This window comes from Ciconia boyciana, chromosome 5 (assembly GCF_034638445.1).
Source record: "Ciconia boyciana chromosome 5, ASM3463844v1, whole genome shotgun sequence".
NCBI lineage: Eukaryota > Metazoa > Chordata > Aves > Ciconiiformes > Ciconiidae > Ciconia > Ciconia boyciana.
In genome coordinates this window covers 70,575,221-70,601,362 of record NC_132938.1, presented here as the reverse complement: position 1 = coordinate 70,601,362, position 26,142 = coordinate 70,575,221, and the positions used below count along the sequence as shown (strand labels likewise).

The window sequence follows — 26,142 nt, the reverse complement described above, 5'->3', positions numbered from 1 at the left end:
AAACTGGGTGCTTCACTTTTTTTTTTTAAACTAACTCTTATCAGCATTTTATAGCTAAGCACACTAACTGGATTCACACAAAAAAACTGCTAACAGCTGCTACTTTCCACTCATATGAAATGCTCACTTCTTTTTCCCATATTGATATTGAAAAAGGAAATGCCCTGATTTTTTTTTTTTAATAACCCTCTGTTTCAACAAAGCATGGAGGTGGTGTATCATAAGAAGGTAAAGGTAGCCATTAAAAGTCCTGTTCAATATTACTTAATAGTATTTTTTGAGTTTTGGATTTTGGGGTTTTTTTTTTCAGGGTGAAAATTAGCTTGGTTTGGATCAAACATTCTGTGGAACAGGGCAAATATCTAACTTATCTAAACAAGCAAGTACTTTCTGTTTATATTAGGTCTTGTGATCAACCTCTAAAAGGTCTTTTAATCTTTGGATGTAAAATCCAGAGACACAATGCTTATCTATCATAAAAAAGATTGCCTTGATGCATTCTTGCCCTCGCTTCTTACCTTCTCAGTTAAGCACTGTCTTGGTCCCTTGCTTTTGCAGGAGTGTACGAAGCGGCATGACTATTTTTCTGCAAAATCATTTTGCCTGTATGAGGATGTATGTGCATGATACCTGCTTGGCCAAGCAGCCACGGCTCTTAAACAACCCTGTAATTTGTTCAAGGACATTTTTCATATATATGTTGATAAACTGGTAGTCTATTTCCATCATAGCTGCTCCCACAGTCACAAAGCAACAAACTATCCCAACTCCATGCATATTTGAGGTGAAGACAAAGGTTGAATGCAGTCTAAAATGCAGAACTTAGGTTAAGAGATGACCTTCCTTATCTGTCCTTGACTAGTTGGAGATCTCTTTGCTCCCCGATTTTACTACATCTGTTTATCTGCCAGGTGTTTGATATACATGCCCTAAACTTAACTCTGAATTCCCTCACATAACTATCTCGCCATGCGGTTGCTATACTTAATGAGAATCCAGGTGCCATGGTGCACTGTCGGGGTGGGGGGGTGGTTGTGCTTGCCCATTGCTCCCCAACACTGAAACATCATGCATGGGACTGAGTGGTAAGAAGGCTGGGATTTATTGAGAAGTTTCTTTTGGGATTACTGAGCTCCAGTTGAGCCTGGCTGAGAGCTGCCATATTACAGGGCAGGCAGCAGAATTTGGTTGCTGGAAACCAGTCCTGTGTGTGTCACACATTAACATCAGTCTCATCTTTGACACAAAGACTCTAAGTTGCCACCTGGAAACAGAACCAAGCCAGGTGACCCAATTTATGAACATTCTTCTGACACATCCTTTGGCGCTATTTCCTGATATTCTGGTCTTGTTTGAAAAATACTAAGGGCCAGGCTATGATTTTTCATTAACTTGGGCTTCTCTAGACTTTCCCTTACCATCCGCCGTACCAGAGAGAAACTAAATTAAAATAGAAAATGTTGAGAATCTACCTTGATTTACCCTACCCTGACTTAAGTAGCACCAGGGAAAACAGAATTATGCTGTTATTTATGCGATGTATTTTTTCCTTTGATCAGTGCCCAAACAGATTGGAAACCTATGTCTTACTAACAAAATGAGGCCCCATTCAGATGCTTTTGAATATTTTACTGCACATATCCCTTCTAAAGAGACTGTGTTAAGGCCATATATTTGCTCCTGTGTGCAAGTTCATTAGAGAGTTATCTATTTATTATAATAATTTGCAGGAAACTGCCATCAACTTTCATGTGTACTAAAAGAGTATTCACAGACCATGACCATGAACAAGCTCTTCTTGTGTGGGGCCTTGTACAAACAAAATGTTTTTGCCATTCACAGTTCTGAACCAAAGTCCAGGAATGTGAGTGCTTCTGAAGCCTCTCTCAAAATCTAGTCCTTGGAGTTAGTTTCTCACCTGAAGTGCCCCATTTCTGATCCTTCGCTTGTGAATAATGACTTCAGGATCAGACCTTAAAAACTTTTATCTGTTTCAAAATATGTCAAGCTTTACACTGAAAGAAAATCTCTAAGGAGTGATATCACCCAAGGGGCAAATTCTGCTGTGGCAATCAGTGCTTATATGTGACAGTTGTTCTAATTCTGTTCAAGTCAGCAGTTTAAACTGCTTTGTCCTGTAAATTACAGCAGTCACAAATTATTCTTGCATGAAAAATGGATATCCGTGTGGACTTTGCTGGGGAAAGATAAAACGAACACAGCAGTATTATTCCCTTGTTCTTATGCCGTTATTCTCACAGCCTTGCACCTGCAGCCCCGTACTGTTACGGCAGGCTCTCTGGGGAACTGATTGCCACTGGCGCTGAATTCACCCCTTCCTTCCCCCTCTTCCTGCCCCTCAGCTGTAGCCTTTGGTTTTCATTAGAGACTGAAACACATGCGCGCACAAAGCCTCACAACCTGTCAGCAGACAGAACTGCCCTGATCGAGGCCCACTTTGGTCAGTGCCAACAGCGTTATGAGCAGGAATAACGAGCCAAGGCTTGGGCTCTTAGGAGTCCTGACAGGAATGGCAGACTCAGTCTGGGAAACAGCCCTCAATGAGAGCCGCTGGGAAACATCTTCCCTTTCCCTTTTCTCTCTCTCCTTTTGTTTTTTTCCCCAGAAGTAATTTTTACTATTAGAGTCAACATATGCCACCAGGCATACTACAGGCCCTGCTAAAGCTTTGTTCAGGTGAACCTATCTTTTGTGCAACACTTCCAATAGCAAAACTGTATTCAACTGCTAGAAATATAACAAGCTCAATTTTTAAATTGATCTTATTTAACTGCCTTTTCCCATCCTACAGTATATCAAAAATATGCAAGTGTATATATAATATGCACATGTATACATATATATACACACATGAAAACAATCTCAGCTACTCTTCAAATTCAACTTCTTATCCCAGTTTATTTAGAAGCAGTTTACATCATCTCCACTAACAATGCCAAAAATCTTCCCTGCAGCAGAGCAAGTGTACATCTCCTTTATGTACTGGGTTAGGACTGTACTTGGACAGCCTACACAGAAATGCAGAGGGTCTGTTTATTTGAGCAAAGCAAGCAGCATGCCATCCAGCTTGCATCCAGAACCTTATTGCCCTTAATTCCATTAACAGTAGTTGTCACAGAACTACTAAAGACTGTGATCCATACAAGACTCAACACTAAGTGCACAGGAGAGCGCCCACTGACTTGCCTAGCAGAAGCAGCGTTTGTGTACATGTATTCTCAGTGCCAACAATGAACAGCCCAGTGCAGACCACTGCAGACTATGGTTCAGAATCATCAGGTCATACTTCTACTCAAACAGGCCCCAAAGTAACTTTGGAAAGAGAATTGGTGAAAACGTATATCTACTATCATACTCCTCTATCATCTCATTACAGTTGTAGGTTCTTTCTCCTTTTCTCTCTTAAATTGTCATGAGAAAAAAGTGGTTCCCAGTTGACATGGAAGATAAAATCCGTAAACATACAAAGTGAGACAAAGTATTTTTTAAAGACTGTCACTTTTATTTGTAAGAGACAAAATTCCTAGGCTTAATGCTAACAGCTTCATAACTTATTTCCATAATAACCATTAGTTCCTGGTGCTTTCTAAAGGTTATAAAGAACCTTGCAGGTAATTAACATCTCACTGAATATATCACAGTAAAACAGCTAAACATACTAACACATAAGTAGAGAAAGTAAATTATGCAACAAGCTTCTAATCATAGCACTAATAATCCAGAAGGTGAGCCACATTTTATTATTTACCGCAAAAGAAGGTCTATTTGCTACATTTCAGCCAACCATGGAGAACTTACCTTTCACTGTGACAACAGATCATATAATAAATCTAGTTATCAACAACAGCTCAAAAAAAAAAAAGCACAGAAGCAACCCTTATGTATTTCCCAAGGTCAAGAATCCAGCATTAAGATGGTGAAGATAAAGTACCAGCCAAAGCATGTCATGTCGCCTTTTTAATAGTCTTCGGTCTAACAGCCCTCTGTTACACTGAATAACTCTCTACATCACAGTTATGTGAAAGGGGTTTCCTTAGGGGTATGTGAACGTTTCATTTGTTTTTAATTAGAAAATGCAGGACCCACCTGGTTCTGAGATGAAAGTTGTAGTAAGACTAGGAACAATTAATTTATGGTCATTGCAGAGTTTTTACTGTTGTATCAGAGCTTTTCTTAAATACTTGCTCCTAGCAGTGATGAGACCTGTGAGTGGGCTTCCACCGCCTCCTTTAGGAGGGAACCCACTCTCAGCATCATCCACAATCTGCCCTCTGGGCAACCTCACCGTAATGAAAATGAAAAATGAGTAACAAACAACAAACAAAAAAGTCAGAAACATAAAAAATAGACATCACATTTATTTAAATAAAAATATACACACAGTGTACAATGGACATGGCTTACAGACAGCAATGAAACAAAAATGCTAAATCCTGAAATATAAAAAGAGCTGAATTGTTATAGTTGTGCTTCATTTCTCTGAACAAACACACACTATGGACTGAAGTCCTGTTAATGTTACTTATACGTAGCCCCATGTGCTCCAGAGTGTGAGACAGGAACATTACAAGAAACAGCTACACAAAATGAAAACAAGTACCAAAGTAACTTGGGATTTTAGAAATTTTAAAGTCAGTCCATTCACAAACAAAACCAAAGTGCTGAAAACTTTTAAAGTACTTTGCATGCATGGAAAGAGTACAAAACACCACTGCCAATAGTTAGAGATGTAAGTGAGAGCAGTGTGGTCCAAATCTCACCACTCCAAACCCCACGGATCCAGGGCGCTCTCTTATCACAGTCAGATTCCTACCATAACTCTTTCTCCCTGTCAGCACACAAACCCCATGCTTTATGTTTCAGCTCTTTGGAATACATTGGTTCACAAGTATCTTCTATTTTATTTATTCTGAAATATTAAGTTTGTTTATTTGAGCAAATGCAAGTTTTTCATCTTAGATCATGAGTATCATGGTGATATTCATTGCTATATTACTTATTCAGTAGATGCTGTGAGAGAAAGAGCAAATAAATGTTTGAGTGCTGCAGAGTGTAAGCTGAATGCGCTGGCAACACAACAGTCGATGTGTTGTGTGACTAAGGAAAAAGCCAATGTTCTAGAGACTGAAGTCTGGGATTTTTCTTTTTTTTTTTCTTTTTTGCTTTTAAAAAAGCATTTGTATGGTTCTTTTTTTTTTTAAACATGCAATTTACAAGGTAAGTTTGTGTTTTGAAGAACAGTAAATTATTTTAAAGCACTTTGATTGTAAACATCTGCTTTTAAGCTGCAAGTAAATGAAAAGCAAGATGCAAATTCATGTCTCATGGCATTGCCTGTACAGCACACTTCTTTACAATAAAAAAAAGCATAAATATAGATACCAATGATTTCAAGTTTACAACATAGCCAACTGACACAATATACGTTTAAGACTGTTAACTGATTACATACATTAATTCACACAAGTAATTTTGCTGCATAGTTTTTAATGCGATTTCTTTCTTTATTACACCGGTTGATGTTCAGTGCATTTTCTGCTTTTGCTAAGTGGACCATAGGATTTCCTGGAACTTGTGTTTAAACTAGAAATAAAAATAAGCTTATTTTCTGAAGCTCATAATAGGCATATTATACAGTCGCCTTCAAAATGATATGTTGTACTTCTTTACACCTAAATTACTAGTGATGATTTAGAATACCATTACATTTTATTTCACCGCAAATAAGTGAGTTTTCGTCAGGACTGATTGATTTAGACACAGGACGTGTTTGTTAATTTCCTTATTTCAGTTATGTAATGCCAAAATTCATACAGTACAAAAATTAACATTGCAAAGGACTTCATTAAGGCTCTTTCTCAGTTAATATTTTGCTTCAGCTGTCCTCCTAAATTATTGGTTCTTTATAACACATACATTGCTAGTACTCCATCAAAATACAGTTTCACATAGACAAAAACCAGATAACATAATTAAAAATTTCTGTTTCCTAATTGCTCCATAAAAGCCAAAGCATAAACATTAACAAGAACATATTTTAAATTCCCCAAAAGAAGACTTCAGAAAAAAAGACCTGCCTACTTAATAATGCCAGGCTTATACATGTTATGTATTATAACAGTATTACAATCATCTCTGAGAAAAAATTACTTTAACTTTCCTTCCCTTATTTTTTTAAGCATTTTATACTAGGTCTCTATTTAGACACTAGTCTGTGGTACAAAACCTCCATATAAGCATGTAACACATTGTACAAATATTCAAAGCTAGAAGCCCTTATTTCAGGATTCCTTGAGGCAGATCCTGATGACCTTATTTCTACAAATATCATCTTCTGTGAGTAAGACAGGATTTGGCTTTAGATGCCAGATATATTTTTGAATGTTCATCTTCTAGCCCTTGAGACCTGCCCTCCCCTCAAAGCAGATTATTTTATACCTTACAAAAGTTTTAAGAGAGCAGATACGGAACATTTTCTATGAATCTGCCACCAAGATCAGTATGTTTCCCTTAACACGTTGCTAAACAAATGGTGTGGCTTGCTCATAAAAATTAATTTGCTTAATTTTACTCCTCTGACATTCACAGTGAACTACAAGGCTATATACAAGACCTCAGGGATGATTTAACTCCTCTGTTAGGCATTCAAACAATGCACAGGGCTTGAAGCAGCTTCTACAAAGAGTAAATGTACTCCAAGTAACATAACTATCAACCTGCAGCAAAACCCCCTTTGTTTCTTCATAAAAGGCAAACCAGAAAAACCACCAGTTTTGAATCCATGCTTAGCTGACAACTCAGTTTTGATGACACGGCCTTTGCCTATATGGACGGCAGTAGCCCACAGCAGGCAATGACCAAACAAGGAAACCTCTGAGCCTGTTTCAGTACTGAAGCAACGAGGCTCTCCTAGGAGATCTGGAACCACGTCAGCAGGTTTTACAAGGGTCTTGTGACCTACAAAAAGATGTTCCAATCAAAAAATCGGCTTGAAAAAGTTCAGCCTTATTTAGCACAAAACCCAGCCTACTCTTCTGTAATGGCCCAAGCCCAATGAAGTTTCACTGCAGTACACTGCTGTGGGTTTTTTTTTCTTAATTATCTTTAACAAATAACCGATTATTTAATTTCACAAGAACATACTGGGAGTGGCTGTTAAAACAAAAAAGACAGTAATCCAATGCCTTCTTTTTCTTTTTCCCCCCCTCCAAAAACGTGGCTTCAATGTGGAAAACATCTTAAATATAAAAGTAACATGATAGTCACGATGGCAATTTAGAACCCAAGTGGGACTAAAATGCTGAGGTGAGATCTTGAAAGACTATTTTCCTGATAAGAAGGAAATCGATAGAATTTCGTATTTTGAACTTGACAGAATGCCCACGGGACTAAGATAAAGAACTGTAGGAACCTATAGTACCCACCAGTGAATACCATCCCCATACAGACTTTTACAGATTGTTTCAGAATTACTGTAGGAAGGCCAGCATTCACTATTGTACATCTGCGGGATTATTTCAGAGGTGCATGAGGAATTTATCACTATTTCTAAACTGTACATGTAGGGGTTTTTTAAGATAATAATAAACGTGGCAGATAGTGAGGGCTAGTGCTGCAGTGTGACAGAACAAAACATTACTTTCCTAGGAAGATCTATGTTCCATAAATCCACAAAAAAAGTTTTGTACAGATCAGCTATGTTAAAGACCCAAACACAAATTTATGCACATGTCCACTCCCCCAATGAGTAGTGCCCATTTCTACTGGTACATGACAGGAAAAAATCAAGGCATTATATTCTCATCTGTGTGAGCTTATCTGTGATGCAATGCCAACTCTTCTGACATCTATTGTTGAAGTAATACATCCCAGAAGAACAAAGAAGTCATTGATGATAGCACATTATATAATAGAAATAAACAACAAATGCACCAAAACACCATTTAAATGACCTACTTTACTTTGGAAAAAAGTTCCAATTAGTTAGGTAAATATATTGTATAGGTGAATTCCTGCCTTCACTGAAGTCAATGAATATTGGAACAAGGATCTCCTCCTGATGTTCTCCTACAAGCCCCAAAGCCTGATCTTGCAAATATACAAGATGGGTTTAATTTTATTCACACAATAGATAATTTCCATGTAATTACCCAATTAGAGTTTATAGAATCAGGCTCTTCAATATGTATTTTTACTAGTATGGTTACGGATTTATACCCAGTAATGGGCATTAGTGGATTAAAAAGAACAAATTATAACTCACGGTTCATCAAGATTTCTTTGACTTCCATAGGAGCAAGCAAACGTTAACTTCTTTATCCATGGCAATTACAATTTCCTACAGATGCTCAAATTCCCAGTGCAGTTTCATTAGGATAAAATTCTCACACTTCTGCTCTAGATATTTTTTTCTCAAAATGAATGCATTACATAAAGGTCAGTAACCAGTGAATATTTGGGGTTTTTTAATTGTATTTCTCTCTGGGAGGCAGAAGAAGGCAATAAATAGATACAATTAGAAAACACAAATGTTCTTTGCAAGACAAATTTCAGGACTAACACATGCTGGCAGAAGCATTAACATTCATTTCTAAAGCTGATAGTTCTTCATCCTAGAGTGTCTACATGCAGCATTGATATAAATCAGCTGCAGTGGCTAACTGGTCCTAGTGCAGCAGGTTACTCATAATTATAACATTTATCTTAGGCTCTGTAAAAACATACATGTTTTTATAGCCTAAAGATACATTAGCTCCTGTATATACAACTCATTTTCCCTACCACTAAAGAAAATTTAGTTTTAAAGGTTTACAGTAAACGGGAACATGATAGGTCAAATTCAGGTCACCTTACTTGAAGAATTAATCCCCCTGATTTCAGTGTGATTTATGTGAAAGTGAAATAAATGGTATTTGGCTCTGGTACAGAAAGCCAAGAATGATACATCAAAATGAACTGCAAGGAATCAGAATGGAATTACTGAAATTACAGGCCGTAATTACTAAACACATATTATGAAGTTACCATGCTTATATAAAGAAGCTAAATGTAATTACCAAAATTATATTTAGCCCAGGTATTAACATTAGTATCTTTCATAAACACTTCTGTGAAGGATTTAATCATTAGTGATCAGGACCTTGGTGCTATGCTGGTTCCAGAAAACACTATTTCCAGTAGAAGAGGCTCCTTAGATCAAATCTCAGGTTTTGGTTCAGAGTCAGAATGCCACCTTCCAGATTGCTAACCTCAGTTCCTATAGCAAATGACATTTCCCTTTTTAATCTTCGATCAAACGACCCAAAAAACTCTGGCTTATGAGTCATACTAAACTTCAACTTCACAAAGAAAAGTTGAATATATTTGGTTTTGAGAATATTCAGTCCATTGCTTTTTCATGATTTTATTTCATAATGACTAACTGGAGTTATTTTAATGTAAAATTATAAAACCTGATAAAAATAACACCTCAACTGGTTACACATTCCCAATTAATAAGTCATAAACAGTGACTTTATATTCACTAATTAGCGTGATGTATGTTCCTGATTACATTTTTGTTAAACTTAGGTGTCAGCTTTTCCATATGTCCCTTCTGGAGGTCTGTAGTACTTTGGGAAAGCCATCAGCTGTATCATGTTGAATGCATACTTTCTGCATTTGACATTCTTCAGTACATTCTCTATGCGGCATCCTTCTCTAGTGAAAGGGGGAAAAAGTACAACTTCATGAAACACAGAATAAATAAATATGCTTTATTTGTTCATTGCAGAGTTTCAGCAACAGTTGAAGTAAAAATAACAAAGATTCAACTCTACATTTTTGTTTTCCACAAGTGATGATACATCTTACAAAATTAAATCCAAGGCCAGGCCCAGTACAGTTATTGCCCTCAGAAACAGGTGATAAGATTTCTTCCCCCAGTATATTTGCCCTTGAGGTTTAAAGTTTAGTAAAAAAATTTTAAATACTTTAATGATACATTTTGTTCTAATTCCAGAAATATATTTGCCTTTTAAATCTTCTCATACTTTTTGCAAATTGTTTACTACATATGTGAGAGTACACGTTGCCCTAAAAATGCGTATTCTAGGAATAAGGCATTTTATTAAGTCTGGCCCTAGAGATTTCTGAAGGAAAGTTTCATCTCTGCTTCATTTCCCGTATGTTCGGCTTTGCAATGAAAAAAAAAAAAAAAGAAAAAGAGAATGGCTTTTCAAACAGCCCAATCCAACTCTCTGCTTTATAAAGGAAGGATGTTTGTTCACATACAGTACAAAAGTCACAAGTGCCAAAGTGGTGCATCAAGACATAAACAGGACTTTGTTAAAAAGAATATAAAAGTGTCTTGAAAGCAAAAGCAACTAAAGCAACAACTACAAACAGGTTAATTTCTTTACAAAACAGAACTTACTCTATTCCATTTAGTTACGTGACAGAAAAGGGTTAGTTGTAGCAAAGTAATAATCATTTGTTAAACAAAAAAGATCCCATCAGCTAATAACAATGAAAATAACACAATGAAAGTTAAGTCTCACAAACCACCGCCCTGTAGTATTTGTCTAGGGGTTAGTTTGTGTTGTGCAAATTCATTTTTAATTTTTTTTTGTCAGACTAATTACTCGGGAAAGAGGGGTTCAAGCATTCAGGATTCCACATTTTCTTGTATACAGTGACAGCATTGTAAGTGGGCTTTCTTTGAGCTAATTACAGTGGGAAAGCTTTACCATGAACAGAAAGAGCAAATCAACTCACTCAATGCATAGTATACTTCTTAGAGTTCAGAAAAAATAACAAAAACATAGTACATTTCAGACATTTGTATCTTAAAGACAAATCCTTGGGGTCTGAGATTGTAGAAATATTACAGCATAATTCCTTTTTCTGAAGTTAGTTTGTTGCTGTTTGTAGAAAAGAAAGGAACGCAAGTGAAGTTTATTGATATTTGGCTAATAGCAAAGCAAGACTTAAAATAAGCCACACAACCAGCAAGTGTGAGCTGACAAGCAGCAAGGCGACAGGATAGAAGTGTCGAGAAGTTGGCTTGTTATCAGTTAGACAGCCTGTTTCGGGATCATCCGATTCATTCAGTGCTCCCTGGGTTTGTCTGCTGTTAAACAGGGGAAGTTAGGAACAAATAGAAGAGCATTTAAACAGCAAAGAAAGCCAACATGTAGGTATTTTGACAAAGAGAAACGATATAGTCATTTTGATGAAATAGATTTATGCTAAGTACTTCCAATATATTTATTGTGTTCTACAGCTGACCTGGGAAGCGTGATGACTAGGTGGCTAATATGTTATTAAGCCTGCTAGGTGCCTCAGAGTGGTATTCACAAGTTAACATTAAATAACTTATGAGATGAACTATACTATCACTAAAATGAACACACACACCGAACAGAAATGAAATAAGGAAGTTAAAAAAATAGTTAAGGAAGCAAAGAAAAAAGATCACAAATATGTCACAATGCAACACTAACAAAATAGTGTCTCCATGGTGTTCACAGGTTTTTCAGTCCTGCTTCACTTTCTATCAGGAAATATATAGGCAGAAATAGAAAGGGCACATGCTCTTTTTTGAAAGAATTAACAACTATTCCAAAATAGTTTTAACTGATGGCAAATTGACTTCAAAAATCCATCAGTGCTGCTGACTCAGTTTTGAAGTCAACAGCAGTTCTTTTTATTTAAAGGCTCACACCTACATTCCTGTAAGAAAATTACCTTGCACCTTGTTCAGTCAACTGAGCTAGGAACTAATCTGCTTACAGCGAAGTTCTACTGAAACACCATAAGTTGCGCAGTCACTTTCCTACCAGAGCAGCAGGGATACTTTCAAATCACTGCCAATCTTTTCTATTATAGTCTTGGTAGCTTCTCTACAAGTAGAATTATGCATACTTCAACTATACCTCTTCAATCTCTCTGAACTTAACTTTATTTGCATACACTCAGGAGTCCTGTTTATGGACTTCCTTTGGGCAGTAAGGACTGATAAGATTTTTATTTTTCTATTTACTGTGAATATGTGCGGATGAAAAGATAACTCGCCATTTTTCTCTGTGGACTTAAGAATATCCAAATATATCAGATTACAACCCAGTGCTTTTTCAGAAGCGCATGTCCCAAGTATGTTGTTTTTTCAAGAAAGAAAATGCTAGCAGACCATAAAGAGGCTGTAGGACAGTAAAGGTAATATCACACAGCCCCAGGTAAAATGAGAAGGGTACATCGAAAACAGCAGCAGTCACTTTGTCTTACAGAAAGCCTGCCCTTCTGACTTGTGTGTTAAAAGGCAATGTTGAGTTTCTTTAGCTTGGATTGCAAGAGAGGTGCAAGAACGGCATTTACAGGTGGGATCCTAGGAAAGGGGCTGATCTAAACCATTCCTTCCACAATTTTCCTTTTAAAGAAGCCTTCCATAATAAGTTCTTAATTTCTTTCTTTGCTTTGAACATTCATTCTGTATGTTACACTAATAAAGAGGACAACCCACACTATTTTAAACAGCAAAATAAAAGATAAAAAAATAAAATCCCCAATATTTGAATCTAGGCCAAAGCAATTACTGGTGTCAGTATGTCTGCTGCTTTTGGTCTACAGTTTTCAAGTGTCTGCGGATAGAACTTGGACAGAACTCAAACAGTATTTTAGACAAAATCCTCTCAGAAACTGTCAAGGAACAAAGCTAACTGTATGCTATGCCTGACTTTGCCAACACTGTGGCTTACTGTCCTGGTTTCAGCTGGGATAGAGTTAATTTTCTTCCTAGTAGCTGGTATAGGGCTGTCTTTTGGATTTAGGATGAGAATAATGTTGATAGCACACTGATGTTTTAGTTGTTGCTAAGTGGTGCTTACACTGGTCAAGGACTTTTCGACTTCCCATGCTCTGCTGGGTGCACAAGAAGCTGGGGAGGGGCACAGCCAAACTGGCCCAAGGGCTAGTCCATACCATGTGGTGTCATGCTCAGTATAGAAACTGGGGGAGTTGGCTGGGGAGCAGCGATTGCTGCTTGGGGACGGGCTGGGCGTTGGTCAGCGGGTGGTGAGCATTTTTTTTTTGTTTTCCCTGGGTTTTGTTCCTCTCTTTCTCTCTCATTATTTTCCTTTTCATTACCATTTTTTATTATTATTGTTGTTATTATTATTTTATTTCAATTATTAAACTGTTCTTATCTCAGCCCATGAGTTTTCTTACTTGTGCTTTTCTGATTCTCTTCCCCATCCCCCTGGGAGGGGGGAGGGTGAGCGAGCGGCTGTGTGGTGCTTAGCTGCCGACTGGGGTTAAACCACAACACTTGCACTGAAATAAATAATTCTGTGTTCTGTATCAGACCACTCCAGGTAACGCCTTTGTCATAGGGTCCACCCCCAGAACTTCCTTCCTCTTCTTCTCACAGTGATAACGTTACCATTTGTGATCAGTTGTGAGGACTAAATGCATTGCTCTTTCTTTGTTAATTTTCTCTTTTATCATGTATTTCTACATACTTTTAAAACATGCTGCTTGCTGTTTTTCCTTTTCCTTTCTTAATCTCTACAGGATCCCACAAGTCTGCCTCTTTGACCCTTTTGCACTATGCCCTCACCTGTTTTCTACTCTTCAAGGTGAGCCTGCTGGTTTCAGCTTACCCCTGTTATGCCCACAATTGAGAGCTGTAGCTCAACCCTCATAGTCCCATCTATTCCTTCCCAGTCACAGAGCCAGGTGCGTTTGGACTCTCCTTCTGGGTGTCTTCCATCACAGACTTCATATGTGCGCCTATGGCAGAGCGGATGCAGAGACCAAACTCTTTTTTCTCTGAAAAGATCCATCTGGGCAGCAATAAAGTTCAGCGTTCAGTAAGTTTGCACAGCCACTGCATTAGCCACCGTTAAGTACTTCATTCTGGAGAGCCTTAGCTTCGCATGCCAATAGCTTATCCTAAGCAGGCTGAGTTACACGCTTGCAGGTTGCCCCTACAGGGACGAACCCTTCTACTTCTGTGGTGTGCCTTGTTCTGGTTTGCTCCATATCTCATTGACAGTGTGACTGTCTTATCTATGTTGCTACAAGTCCCATTAGCATCGCTGAGATTTATGCAGATGTAATGATGGAAATACAGATAAAAGCCATTTGTTCTATTATTTTTTTTTCCATAGAAGAGCCTACAGTACATTTGTTCTTTGATATGCTGAAAAGAATGATCAATGTCTTTCAATATAAAAAGTCCTATCTTCCCCCCAGGAAAACCACAGTGAACAGCTGATGCACAGGGACTTCTGTTCCACAAATTAGTCACATCATTTCATGCATGATTCAATACGACATCCTCAAAATAGAGCAAGAGGATCCAACTCCATTATTAGCTACCTAAGAACAGGCTGAGCGGAATACCTAAACATGTTTTTAATTTAAGATGAATATTTGATCACGGTCAGATGCCTTGCTAAGCTCTGCTAATACTTTTCAATGCACTGCAGTGACAATGTCTTCTAACACATCTTAAAGTGTTCTCCGCAGTGACTAATGTATCTAGTTAAACAAAGCGAGGCCCTACACGCAGCTGTCAGCAACATGACAACACTGCTTCCCCCGGCTCATCAAAACCTGTAGAAGTTTTACTGCAAACAGCATGAATTCAGCTGGTGCCATGTCAGCTGGATTTGTTTGGCTTCTGACTGACGCAGCACAACCAGAACAGAGTGGTATCTGACCCTATTACGGTGTGAAGGTATAGCCATAGTTTTGGATGTTCTCTCCATCACAAACCATACTCTAACAGCTCTGAACTCACACCAAAGGGAAGGAAGAAGACTCCCAAAATATCCAGCAAGGTTTATTTCACACACACACAGAATTTTAAGATGAATAGTGAAAGCTTCTAAATGCATACCATCTGGGGTCACAAACACCTCTCTAACCTATAGTACTATTTTTATTCATTTACTTTCAAATTGTTCATTTGAGGTTTACAACATAGCACAAATACATCATAACAGCCAAGAATGCTGTAAATCTAATGACGACATAACCATTTCAGTCTGCCTTCTATCTCACTTAGTGTTTTATCATCTTAAACTCCTATTGGGATAATGCTGCATGCCTATCAAATGAGACAAAGGCAAAACAGCAGGTATTTTCTGTTGTTTTCAAATTCAGATGATAAATTGTTTGAACCTCTAAGCAGTGGAGCAGAGACAATGAAAATGGTGTGAGGAAAAAAGAAGCCTCTCAAGAGTCCTTATAAAGTCAAGCACACAGACATACGAGGGCACAGTCTGGCTTTTGATTATCAGTCACACTGACATCCTTCTGCAAGGTTTTTGGAGAAGAGGCATTTGAACACTTTGGGATATATACTTCTCTTGTTAGAACTTTTCCAGCTCCAGCTATTAATGGTACTGGAAATGCTAAATTGTCCTACAGCAGTGCTTCAGGTAGAATAGATAGGCAGCTTTCTATCAACACAAGGATCCTGTGTGCTAGCAGTGACTTCAGTCTGAATTCATGTCTAATAGCATGCGTTCTTTGGGAAAGTTTTCCTTTTTTGCAGACAGACTCAAACAAGCAGTTGCTGGGCCTGCTGGGTTTTTCTTGTCAAACTCCAGTGCTGACACAGAAAGATGGCAAAAGTGATATGCTTCTGCTTAATCCCATCCAACAACAGCAGCAGAGACGTTTCTTCAAATAGAAGGGATTGCTAACAGTTCTCGATCTTACACAATTCTGCTTACTTGCCTGTTCTTTTTATTTAAGACTATCACAATCCAGAATTTTTAAGAAGCAGCTTCTCTAAAAAGTGTTTTCAGCCCTCTCAAAGATTTTAAACACAATACTGTCTCTTTGCCTTTAAAAAAAAAAAAAAAGTTTTTGGAGGGAAAGCAACTTAATTTCTACATTATACATGTTACTGTGATTCACTGGAATGCTTCAGAGAAAAATAAACTGTTTCAACATGCAGCACTACAGTTCTAGACGGTAGCCTTAACTTTTTCAAAGGGGAAAGATGGGATCCTTGTGAACATCTCCTGGCCATTATGAAGATTCTGCACTATAACATCTAGAAGAATAAAACGTGATTCAGAAGGAAATAAATAGATCTCAGCCTAGTCCTGGAGGATTGCTGAATCAGAGCAGAACTCAGATAAAACATAGAAAGGAATATGGGGCAACAAACCTTTATGTTGAAAGATAAAGTTGACACAATAAAACCTCCAACAATTTGTAAAAAATAAAAAATGTTTCTGCACTGTTTCAAAATGGAAGACATAGGAAGGGAACCGTCAGAGACATTTTCTGTATCAACAATCTTTACAGTAATTATTTTTCTGATGCATATTGTTGTCAATAACTTACCAATTTTTCCTCAACTCTAGATGGTATTAAATAAAGTAAAAGATGCTAAAAATCAATTTGTGCTGCTTATGGGATCCTGTAATCTCTACTCTGGTTCAAAACAAACAACTGGCATTACTGAAATGGATAAGCAGCCTCAGATCTACCAACACTGATGAATTCAGTCAGTGATTTGGAGACACCTGCGATTTAAACATATACCAACACCACAAACAATCTCATATGTTTATCAAGTTGTCCCATTAACCCCCCTCTTTTTGTTTTACCTTTTGTACTGCAACTTTTTTCCCTATTCTTTTTGCTTTTGCCGGCATCCTCTATTTCCCTCCTCCTCTCTTCTCTCCCTTCTTTGGCTATAACACATTACTTTTCTAATGCCATTATTTAGGAAACAAAAAGGAGAGCACATCATATAACATGAGGCTTGTCCACTGAGTTTGACCAAGCAGCAGATTCATGATGTAGTCATGATGACATGACACCTACATCTTGAAAAACAAGTTAACATACAGTAATTTAGTTTTTTGCGCTCAAAACTATAGCACTGTTACTATGGGTCCTCAGTCTGTCCAGAGAAAAAGATTCCAGTTTAAGTAGCTGGCCAGAAATAGTGGGGTGCTGGAGGCTGAGCTATGGTCACAGTACAGATTTTAAACACCATTATGGGCAGGCCATAATGGTTCAGTTAAGAGCAACAGATTAATCAACACACAGTCTTGCAGTAGCACTTAATAAGAGGGAAGGAGACATTTGGTTTCCGTGCACACAACCACATCCTGGAAAACCCTGTTGTTTTATGGGATCACACTGACAGACACGGATTCTTTGGAAGGAATGGTGAAGGCAAAATTCAATTTACACAGTTGCTCTCTTTCCCTCTGCTGTGTACGTGTTCTCATTAAAGTCAAATTAATTATAAATGTCCAAATTTCCCGCCAAGTTTTATCAGCTTAGCTGTTTTTGAATTTCCTGGGGCAAGTGAGAGAGAGGCACACCCCGCACCTGCAGGCAATAAAGGAAACTCGCTCCTGCTTTGGGCTATGGAAACATCTCCCTGCAATCCTGCTCCGCAGCATCCTTACTGAAGGATGTGGAGCCTTACAGATTGAACCAATTTATTAACTGATCATATGTCCCCTCTAGATTCAGAGGAAGACATTAAGTTAATTCTGAGATAAAATTTAGGAAAATACCTATACTTGGGGAAAAAAAATGGCACAAAATCACATGCTCGTCTATCGTTTACTAGTGTGCAATGATAAAACATCAGAGCACCACTTGTTTGTTCACATGATTACAGTTTAACAACAACAAAAATAGTTCCCAAGTTAGATATTTTGTTATTTACCAAAATTAGAGAATATAGCTGAGCTCATTTATTGTTTGGCATACAATAAATTTCCTGAAAATACAGTACAGCTTAACCAAGACCTATTAATGACATCAGACCGTATCTGACAGTTTCAGCCCAAGAAGGGGGAAGGTCCAAGAGAAATATTTTGACTTCTTGTTTATGAATGCAATTTCTGTTTCAATATTGTCCTTCTTTAGAGAAAGTCAAAGGGAAAATGCTGAAATATTAAATGCTAGGTTAAACATTTTAAATTTGTTTAGACACTATTTCAGACAGATCTGAAAACCAGAAAAATTTCCAGTTTGGTTCATTCTGTCCCAAAATTGTTGGCTCACCAAAGAGCAGAACCCCTGCTGTTTGTCCTTGTTTACTTTTAACATACCATTAACTCTGAAGAATAGATGAAAGAGCAGCTCAAGCTCTATAACCGATATGCACAAAACATATGCTATTTGATAATATGCATCTCCATCAGTGCTAATCCCAGCACTTCAGAAATCTCTGCCGATTGCAGAAGAATGAATACTTTCCTTTGTGACTAATACAGAACACCTGCAAGAATGTCTTTTCCCCCGACATTAAAGAACTATGTGGTAAAATAGTAACATTAACAAAATTCATACAGTGAAAATATAATAAAAATAAACAAAACATTCCAGTTAGAATCACAACCCATTTTCCTCACTGCTGCTTTTAAGACACCTACATTAGCAATTTAAACCCACTCTCAGCAGTTCCTCAGCACTGCAGCCGAACAGCAAAACCAAGTTCATGCTATGTGCCTACGTCCCCTTATCTGCCAAAGGCCAGAGGCCGCCATGTGGGAACAGTCCCTTGGTTGTGCCAACTCCCAAACTGCCCAGGAACCACCTAGGAGAGTGCTAAAATCAGCCAAAATTGTGTCAGGAAACATTTAATAATTTCACTGTATAAAATCACTGAGATCATGTCCTAGAAACATTCGCCAGTGGCTTTTACTTTACAAGTATGGGCAGAGGCTTCAAGTCCTGCAAAGTCATTCTGGTAACTGTGCAAGAGATTAGCTTCAGAACTGAAAAGTGATGGGCTTGCAGGAGAGATTCTTCTTTACCTGTCAAGACAGCTGAGTGGTTTCTGAAACATGATTTTCACCTCTATTATACTCCAAGCAAAGGATTTGCTGTTTCATTGTACTATTTACCAATACTGCTGTGCAGTATTGCACATCAATTCTACAAAGGCTTCTCTTTTTATCAAAAAATATGGTTCTAATAATCTTCCCAGACACTCTTCTGTAAAGTATTAGGATTACATATATGGGAAATTCTCAGGACAAAATGGCAGAATCTTTCCTGACAAACTTCTCTTGCAAAGTTTGAAATTCAATCCAACGTGCAGCCGATATTAAAGCAAATGTGATCTATGTCTTTGTGCAGGAAAACAACCAAACAAAAAACCACAACCAACCCATAAGCCAAATCTCAGGTTTCTTAGTGATCTGAGCACGTGTGAAATGATGATGCCTACATTCTTCAAGTAAGTTCTGAACACACAAGACATGTCCCTTCCATGAGGTTATGGCACTAGTATAATCGGCTAGTGAGTCACCCTTATTTCCCGTCTGTTTCTGTCACAGCAAGGGATTTTTACCGAGGATGTGATTATACATTTAGCTCACATAGCACAGTGAAACATAAACCCATGATAAATTCTCTCTTTCGTATATCTAATCAGGTTTTAAATACTTTCTGTTGACCATGAAAAATCTTCATGAATCATCCCTTTTCTTTTGGCAAAGATTTTTTTAGCCTTTTTTTCCCCATTGTGAGCACAAGTGGCAAAGCTGATTTAAGAGGCAGAAGAGGCTTGCTGTACAACTAAACAGTCATGCATGAAGAATGATGCTTAAAATTTGACATTAATTTCTAGATGTTCAAATCTATGGGTAGGGTGACAAAATTAAGGTCAGAGAGAAGTGTTGGTATAAACAGAGGACCACTTAATCTATGCTGCATTTGTAATTCAGGTCATTTTAAGTGAGGAGGGTGTTGAACAGCAATAAGTATAAATTCGAATATTGTAACTTAGTGTTTTACACCTGCAACTTCAGTTTGAGATATACAAAAGGAGGAATGTGACTGCTTCTGATTAATGACACCAATTCACATAATCTCTTCATGGGATTAACCAATGTGTGAGTCATAACATAAGTCACAGGGAAGATCTGAAAACTACTCCTCCATTTCAAGTAAATAAAGCCAGTTCATTAATTACTTTCAACCAAGACACTGATACTACTTTTTTTTTAAAACACATTAACAGTTTGAGATCTGATCTGTTCTGATCCCAGCCATTCTTTGAGCACTAGTACCACACACAGTACGTGGGTGCATTTGTGCTAGGGGAGTTAGTGCACATGTAGATTCCTCGATCATGAAAGATGCGCCCAAACCTGATTTTAGCTGGTGCACAAGTGCTGGTACCAGGAGCACTAAATGCAGCAAAGAAAGCTCCCCTGCTTAGGCTAGGTAGGTGGCTAACCAAAACGACCTACCCCAAAATGCATAGGCTGGCATGCAGACTGTAGCAATCTGGAGACTGCACCCCAACAGTCCTATCAATAAACCACCTTCTCTTTTCCTTAGCAGGTTGATTTTAGACATAGCAAGAGAATTTTATGAAATGCAAGCAACATCCTATTTGAACCCCAAATGCACTACGTTTTGCATCCACTTCCTTCAAAGCGAATGACAGGGCTGGCCTGAAATACCCATGAAGTGCCTTGGCAGTGTTTGTTGTCCTTTCTGGTAATAGGTAATATGTACAGACTTTGAAGAACAAACCCTTTCTATGGGAAATTAAGAGAGTGGATATGACTGTTTTCTCTTTACTTGTTTTAGCATCTATTTAGAAGACAGCCAAAGTTTTTTGGAGCCTGTTCTCAGAAGAAAGTACTTTTCTTCCCCAAGTACCAAGGAGGAAGACTGAAGCTGAAATCTTTTAAACAATATATTTGTGTATTTTACAAGCTTTTTCTCTTTGTTTGTTGTCACTATTCACTTTTGTAAGGAAATTTTTATGTCGAATGCTGCTGCAGGTTTCTCAGTACGTTTCAGACATACTCTTCCAGCTCCCTTCATCATATCTCAAAAAGTGAATATTAGCATAGACCATCACTTTTTAAGCAAAAAATAGAACTGCACTGATGGGGAGAGTGACAAGATGAAAACCCATACAGTTTTGCTCCTACAATTTCCAGAAAAAATGACCTTTTGAAGATTTGAGATCACTATAGACTAAGATTTGATAAGCAGTGTATTTACCTCCTGCATCCCTAAGCCTTTGCTAACACCAAGGAGTAAACAAACAAATCATAACACGGGCAAATATCTTCCTCTCTATAATAATGTTACATTTCCCTTACTGTTACAAAGAAATGAAGGACATGGTTTGGCTCAGTGCAGTCACAGTAATTCACAGTTTGCCAAAGATCAAAGATGCAGCTCTCAGGATATGCTCTATGAACTACGTTCAGGACTCCCTGAACAGAAAAAGAAGAGTTCACTACACTGGCAGTATCACTTAATGATGAGGTAAGTCACTGACAGATGAAAAAAATGCCAATTTACTTCTTGACCTGGACTGAACTATCAGATACATACTACTTTTTTAAAATCAGTTTTTTCTGTATTGCAGACTGTATTCTCTCAAACACGCAATCAGTAGTGAGGAAACTCTCTCACCAGAGTTACCACTACAATGCCTTGGGAACTGCAGCTTGCAAAAAAGCTACAGAAATCTGCCAATTCCTGCAACTTTGGAGTCTCTGGGGTAGAGAGATGTAAAGAATGAATGTCTCCAAGCACATCCGCAGCAAGATACCTGTGGAAGTGCAAAGCAGTACAGCAGTGAGGCTTCCCACTAATGGTGGTAATTGCCATCACTTACAAGTAAGCAGAATGTATACTACTTTAAAAATGCTTATAACTGGGGAAAAGAGGCTGTTTTACTATGAAAATTCCAAAACATGTAACATAAAGTTGGAAACATCCAAGATTTTGTGGAAAACTTATCCACCTATAATCTATCATTATTTTCTTCTGAAGAAGCATCAAGCCAGTAGTAACGTTTGAGTATTTCCTTCCTTTCTTCCCCAGGATGGGACACAGAAGGTAGCAGGAGGGTATACATCTTCCCTCACTGAGACGGTGGAGAGTTATCTCTGTCTACAGTGTGTTTTTCTACTCTATTATGTACGCTGGTTATTTTGCATGCTGGAAGGAAACTGGTTTAAGAAACGTTTCAGTAAGACATCATCTCATGGTGCTCCCACTTTAGATAAACGCTGCACCAATTTTCCAGAAAAACCCCGTCTTTTGAAATAACTTCAGTTCCCTAGATCACAACACTGAATGAGATTGTGCTGGGGGCAATTTCAGCACCTCCTATTTTACACTCTCTTTATAGGAATGCAGTTTTCAACCCAGTCAAGCCTCAGACACATTAATCCTGGTATTGCTCATGTTTCTGGTCATGTTTTTCTTTAATCACTAAGGAAAACAGTAACACTTATTCACATGCTTAAAGTGTTTGGCTTGAGTAACTGTGCGCTAGAGGCCAGGTGGTCAAACATAAAAATCTACAGTGCAGCCAAAAAGCACATAGGTCGTTAATTAGAAACACTTCATCCTCCCCAAAAGCCCGTTACAATGGCAGGCCTGAAGGAATTCTGCTTCCCTTTTAATTTCTAATAAATGCTAATGGGTAGCATTCAATTATCAATTATCTTGTAACATATCCCACATTAACCTCACTGGGAATGATACTGCCTTTCCGGGCCCGGCAAGATGTGTCAGCATTCACAGTCCTCTCTAGCACTTGCTCACTGCCAAGGAACTACGAAAAAGTGCAGCCACCTACTCCAGTCTGAGCCGGCTGCTGCTCTCCTTGTCTTTTGGTTAATAGTGCGTTTCTGTGGCTGCTGGACAGCACTTGCAGGCTTCTAGTAACTAAACAATTTCCCTTTTTAGCATACATTTACTGCACTGGTAAGAACACAGCAGAGACCAAGACTTTTAAACTGCTTAAATTATCCTCTGCCATGAACACAAATATATATGGGCAGGTATGCAATGCTCTTTTAAAAAAAGATCTCAACCATTCTCACAGTTTTACTCTCAATTAACCTTTACCAAAAACTAAATCAGCTTCACATCATCTCACTGGAGCCCAGCCAACACATGGAAAGGATGCTGGAATCATGCTTGTCTCATTTTATTAGTATTTAATTCTGTGTTGGTTAAAAATAAATTCTGTAATGTGCTACTAATGCGCTGCTACTGACAGCTTAAATAAAATCAATAAAACACAAAAGCTGCAATTAAACAGCAAAAGTAATTTTTAAAGATTATCACTGCCAAGCTACAGGCGTCTCTTGTTATCGCATTAATATACACAGGGGGCAGAGCTGGCTTGTGCACTGTTTATGTACCCCTACGTTAATAATATCCTTCCTACTCTCTTACAACATGGTTAAAGCAAACAAGTAGCAGAAATGCTCTGAACTACTTTTGTTCAGTTTTGTTCTTTGCATGAATACTTAAGGATGGCAGATGAGAGATTCAAAGAAAGCTAAAGGCACGTGAGTGCAGGCCAGCAATTCCACTTGTCAGACGAGTATGTACATCAGTGCAGAGTATTTGGTGCATGAAATAATAAAGGACATTTTCCCAGGTATGGTACATAGTAATGGAATACATGCAGAACACTGTAGAAAATTTAAAACATGATAATCCATGCTGGAATAAGCTAGAATTACTCACAGCTAATGGAAATTGCAGTATGTGCTGGTTTTGGCTGGGCTAGAGTTCATTTTCTTCACAGTAGCTAGTATGGGGCTATGTTTTGGATTTGTGCTGGAAACAGTGTTGATAACACTGGGAGGTTTTCCTTATTGCTGAGCAGTGCTTACACAGAGTCAAGGCCTCTTCTGCTTCTCACCCCACCAGCGAGTAGGCTGGGGGAGCACAAGAAGCTGGGAGGGGACACAGCCAGGACAGCTGAGCCCAACTGGCCCAAGGGCTATTCCATACCATATGGCGTCATGCTCAGTATATAAAGCTGGGGAAGAAGAAGGAAGGGGGGACATTCAGAGTGATGGCGTTTGTCTTCCCAAGTAACCATTACACGTGATGGAGCCCTGCGTTCCTGGAGATGGCTGAACACCTGCCTGCCCATGGGAAGGAGGGAATGAATTCCTTGGTTTGCTTTGCTTGCGTGCGTGGCTTTTGCTTTACTCATTAAACTGTCTTTATCTCAACCCACGAGTTTTCTCACTTTTACCCTTCTGATTCTCTCCCCTGTCCCACTGTGGGGGGAGTGGGCGAGCGGCCTTGTGGGGCTCAGTTGCCATCTGGGGTTAAACCACGACACAGTGGAATACTGACAGTTTTACATTGGCTCAATAATGTTCTCTTGAGTTCAGAATAATTAACAACAGAGGAAGTAACAGACAACCTGTGGGCAAGGAAAGAGTTATCTACCAAGCATTTACTTCCCTAAAGAAGAGACACTTCATTTAGAAAGCTTCCTCTCCCTCCCATTCATTCAAATGATTAGCTGCATATTTTTACTAAGGAATACTAGATATAAATAAGTTCTTTTTCAAAAATAAATACATCAAATCACAAAGGCAGATAAATTGGAACAATGTTTACTGAAACTGAAAAAGGTTTTGAAAAAACAACTTCTACACATCTACCTACTTGAAATGGCTAAATATTTGCTGAATTCGTAGTGTTCCCAAAATTATGTAAGCTAAAGTAACTTGTGCCCAGAAGAGCTATCAAATTAAAAAGTTTATATATAAAAATATATATAAGCAGCACTTTAGCATAATGGCACTGTAAGTACCTTGCTTAATGGCTACTGTGCTCTACATAAACAAGGAGTCTAACAAAAGTGGACTTTTACCCCCAGAATATCAAAGCATGCAGTAGTTATTTTGTCATACGAACTAAGCAGATAAACAAAGGAAGCAGCCCAAATATTGTAGCGGCTGAAGGTTAAACAGCAATTTAACAGTGCATTTTTAACTTCTTGTACTTTTTTTTCTTTTTAAATAACCTTCTGGCTTCCCTGACACTATGATAATAAATAAATTGGTGCCTAGTGACAAATTTATGTTTAAAACAAAACAGGGAGTGTGCTGATGCCAGCAAAATCTCCCCCGTGCTAAGTTTTGCCCTTCTACCTTTATTTTACCTTCAATTGTTTACTAGGATAACTACAAAATACACTTCCAAGATCTCATCCAAATCCTTCCAACGAGCATCCGTTGTATACTCCCTAACCCGGAGTGGCAAGTCTTTAGGTGCCAAATTTAACAGCCCAGGCTTCCCATATGTCTACAGAACATCCACAGGATGATTCAGAGCCCGTAAATCAGGTACTTAACCATCCTCCAAGGTGTGGACTGGGAACATGAATTCTTAACCGAGACCTTCATACAATAGGGTATCTAAAGTTTTATGATAAAAACAGCTTGATTATGAGTGTTGCACCAAATTCAACGGGTTTGGAAAAAAATTCTCCACTGGTTAATTGCTCAATGTTTTTTTTCCCCCATCTTTACAGAGCTTTATGATCTCCAGCCCATACTTGCGCTACCACTGCATCACTTACAAAATGAACAACACAAGCCTCGGATTTACTTTCCAGCACCATAAATACAGTTGAACACGATGGCTAACAACATAAACTTTCAAGCTCACTTGACTACAGACTATTTTTAAAGGACAGTCTTGATTTTTCTCTGTAATGTGAATAAAATTTTAAAAAAAGATTTATGAGCAAGCAATTGTCTGTTTTGGGCTATGTTACAGTGTGGTACAGAACATTAAGCTTTGCAACAAGATTAAATGTCTTTTTATTTCTCTTTTGGCATTTCATACCCAACTGAGTATGGATAGCAAGTTTAAAGTTTTTATTTTTGCCATAAAAGATCATTTGACTTTTTCCTCTCCATTGTAATATGTATTTCATTTAATAAACTTTATAATTAAAAAAAAACCCTACTAAAAACACTTCTCTATTCAAGGGTTACAATTCAGAGGGGGTTCATTTAGTTCCATTAGTTTTAACATCTGTGTTTTAAGTTGCAGATAGCTTCAAAAGGAGCTATTGAGGTAATACATTGCTTCATTTACAAAGGAAATTGGATGCTTAATGCATTTTGTAATGCAGTAGTAACAAAGTGGTAGTATTTGCATAAAGCAGCCCATCGTAATAGCGGGTGTTGCTCCTGTCTGGGAAAAGGTCTTTTGACTTCTGCTAGCCCAGTGTGGGCTCATTATTCCATCTAGTTATATATTATCATAGAGATCAGTGAAGTCCACGCTACAGAAAGTCACGTTTGGGAAGGTTTGTTACCTCATCTGTGCGTA

General features: G+C 38.1%; 1 protein-coding gene across 7 annotated transcripts in view; it reads right to left on the bottom strand.

Annotated features, from left to right (window-relative positions):
* INPP4B (inositol polyphosphate-4-phosphatase type II B) overlaps positions 1-26,142 on the bottom strand; it is a 370,109-nt gene that overhangs the window by 32,656 nt on the left and 311,311 nt on the right. Inside the window, exon 26 of one of the 7 annotated variants that reach the window (XM_072862439.1) lies at positions 4,383-9,720. The exons of 5 other annotated variants lie outside the window; for them this stretch is intronic. In XM_072862439.1, coding sequence (XP_072718540.1) covers positions 9,588-9,720 — 133 coding nt within the window. In that variant the 3' untranslated portion in view covers positions 4,383-9,587. Of the gene's footprint in view, positions 1-4,382; positions 9,721-26,142 lie in introns of those variants that run through there. One more of the 7 variants, XM_072862440.1, reaches the window with a different exon arrangement.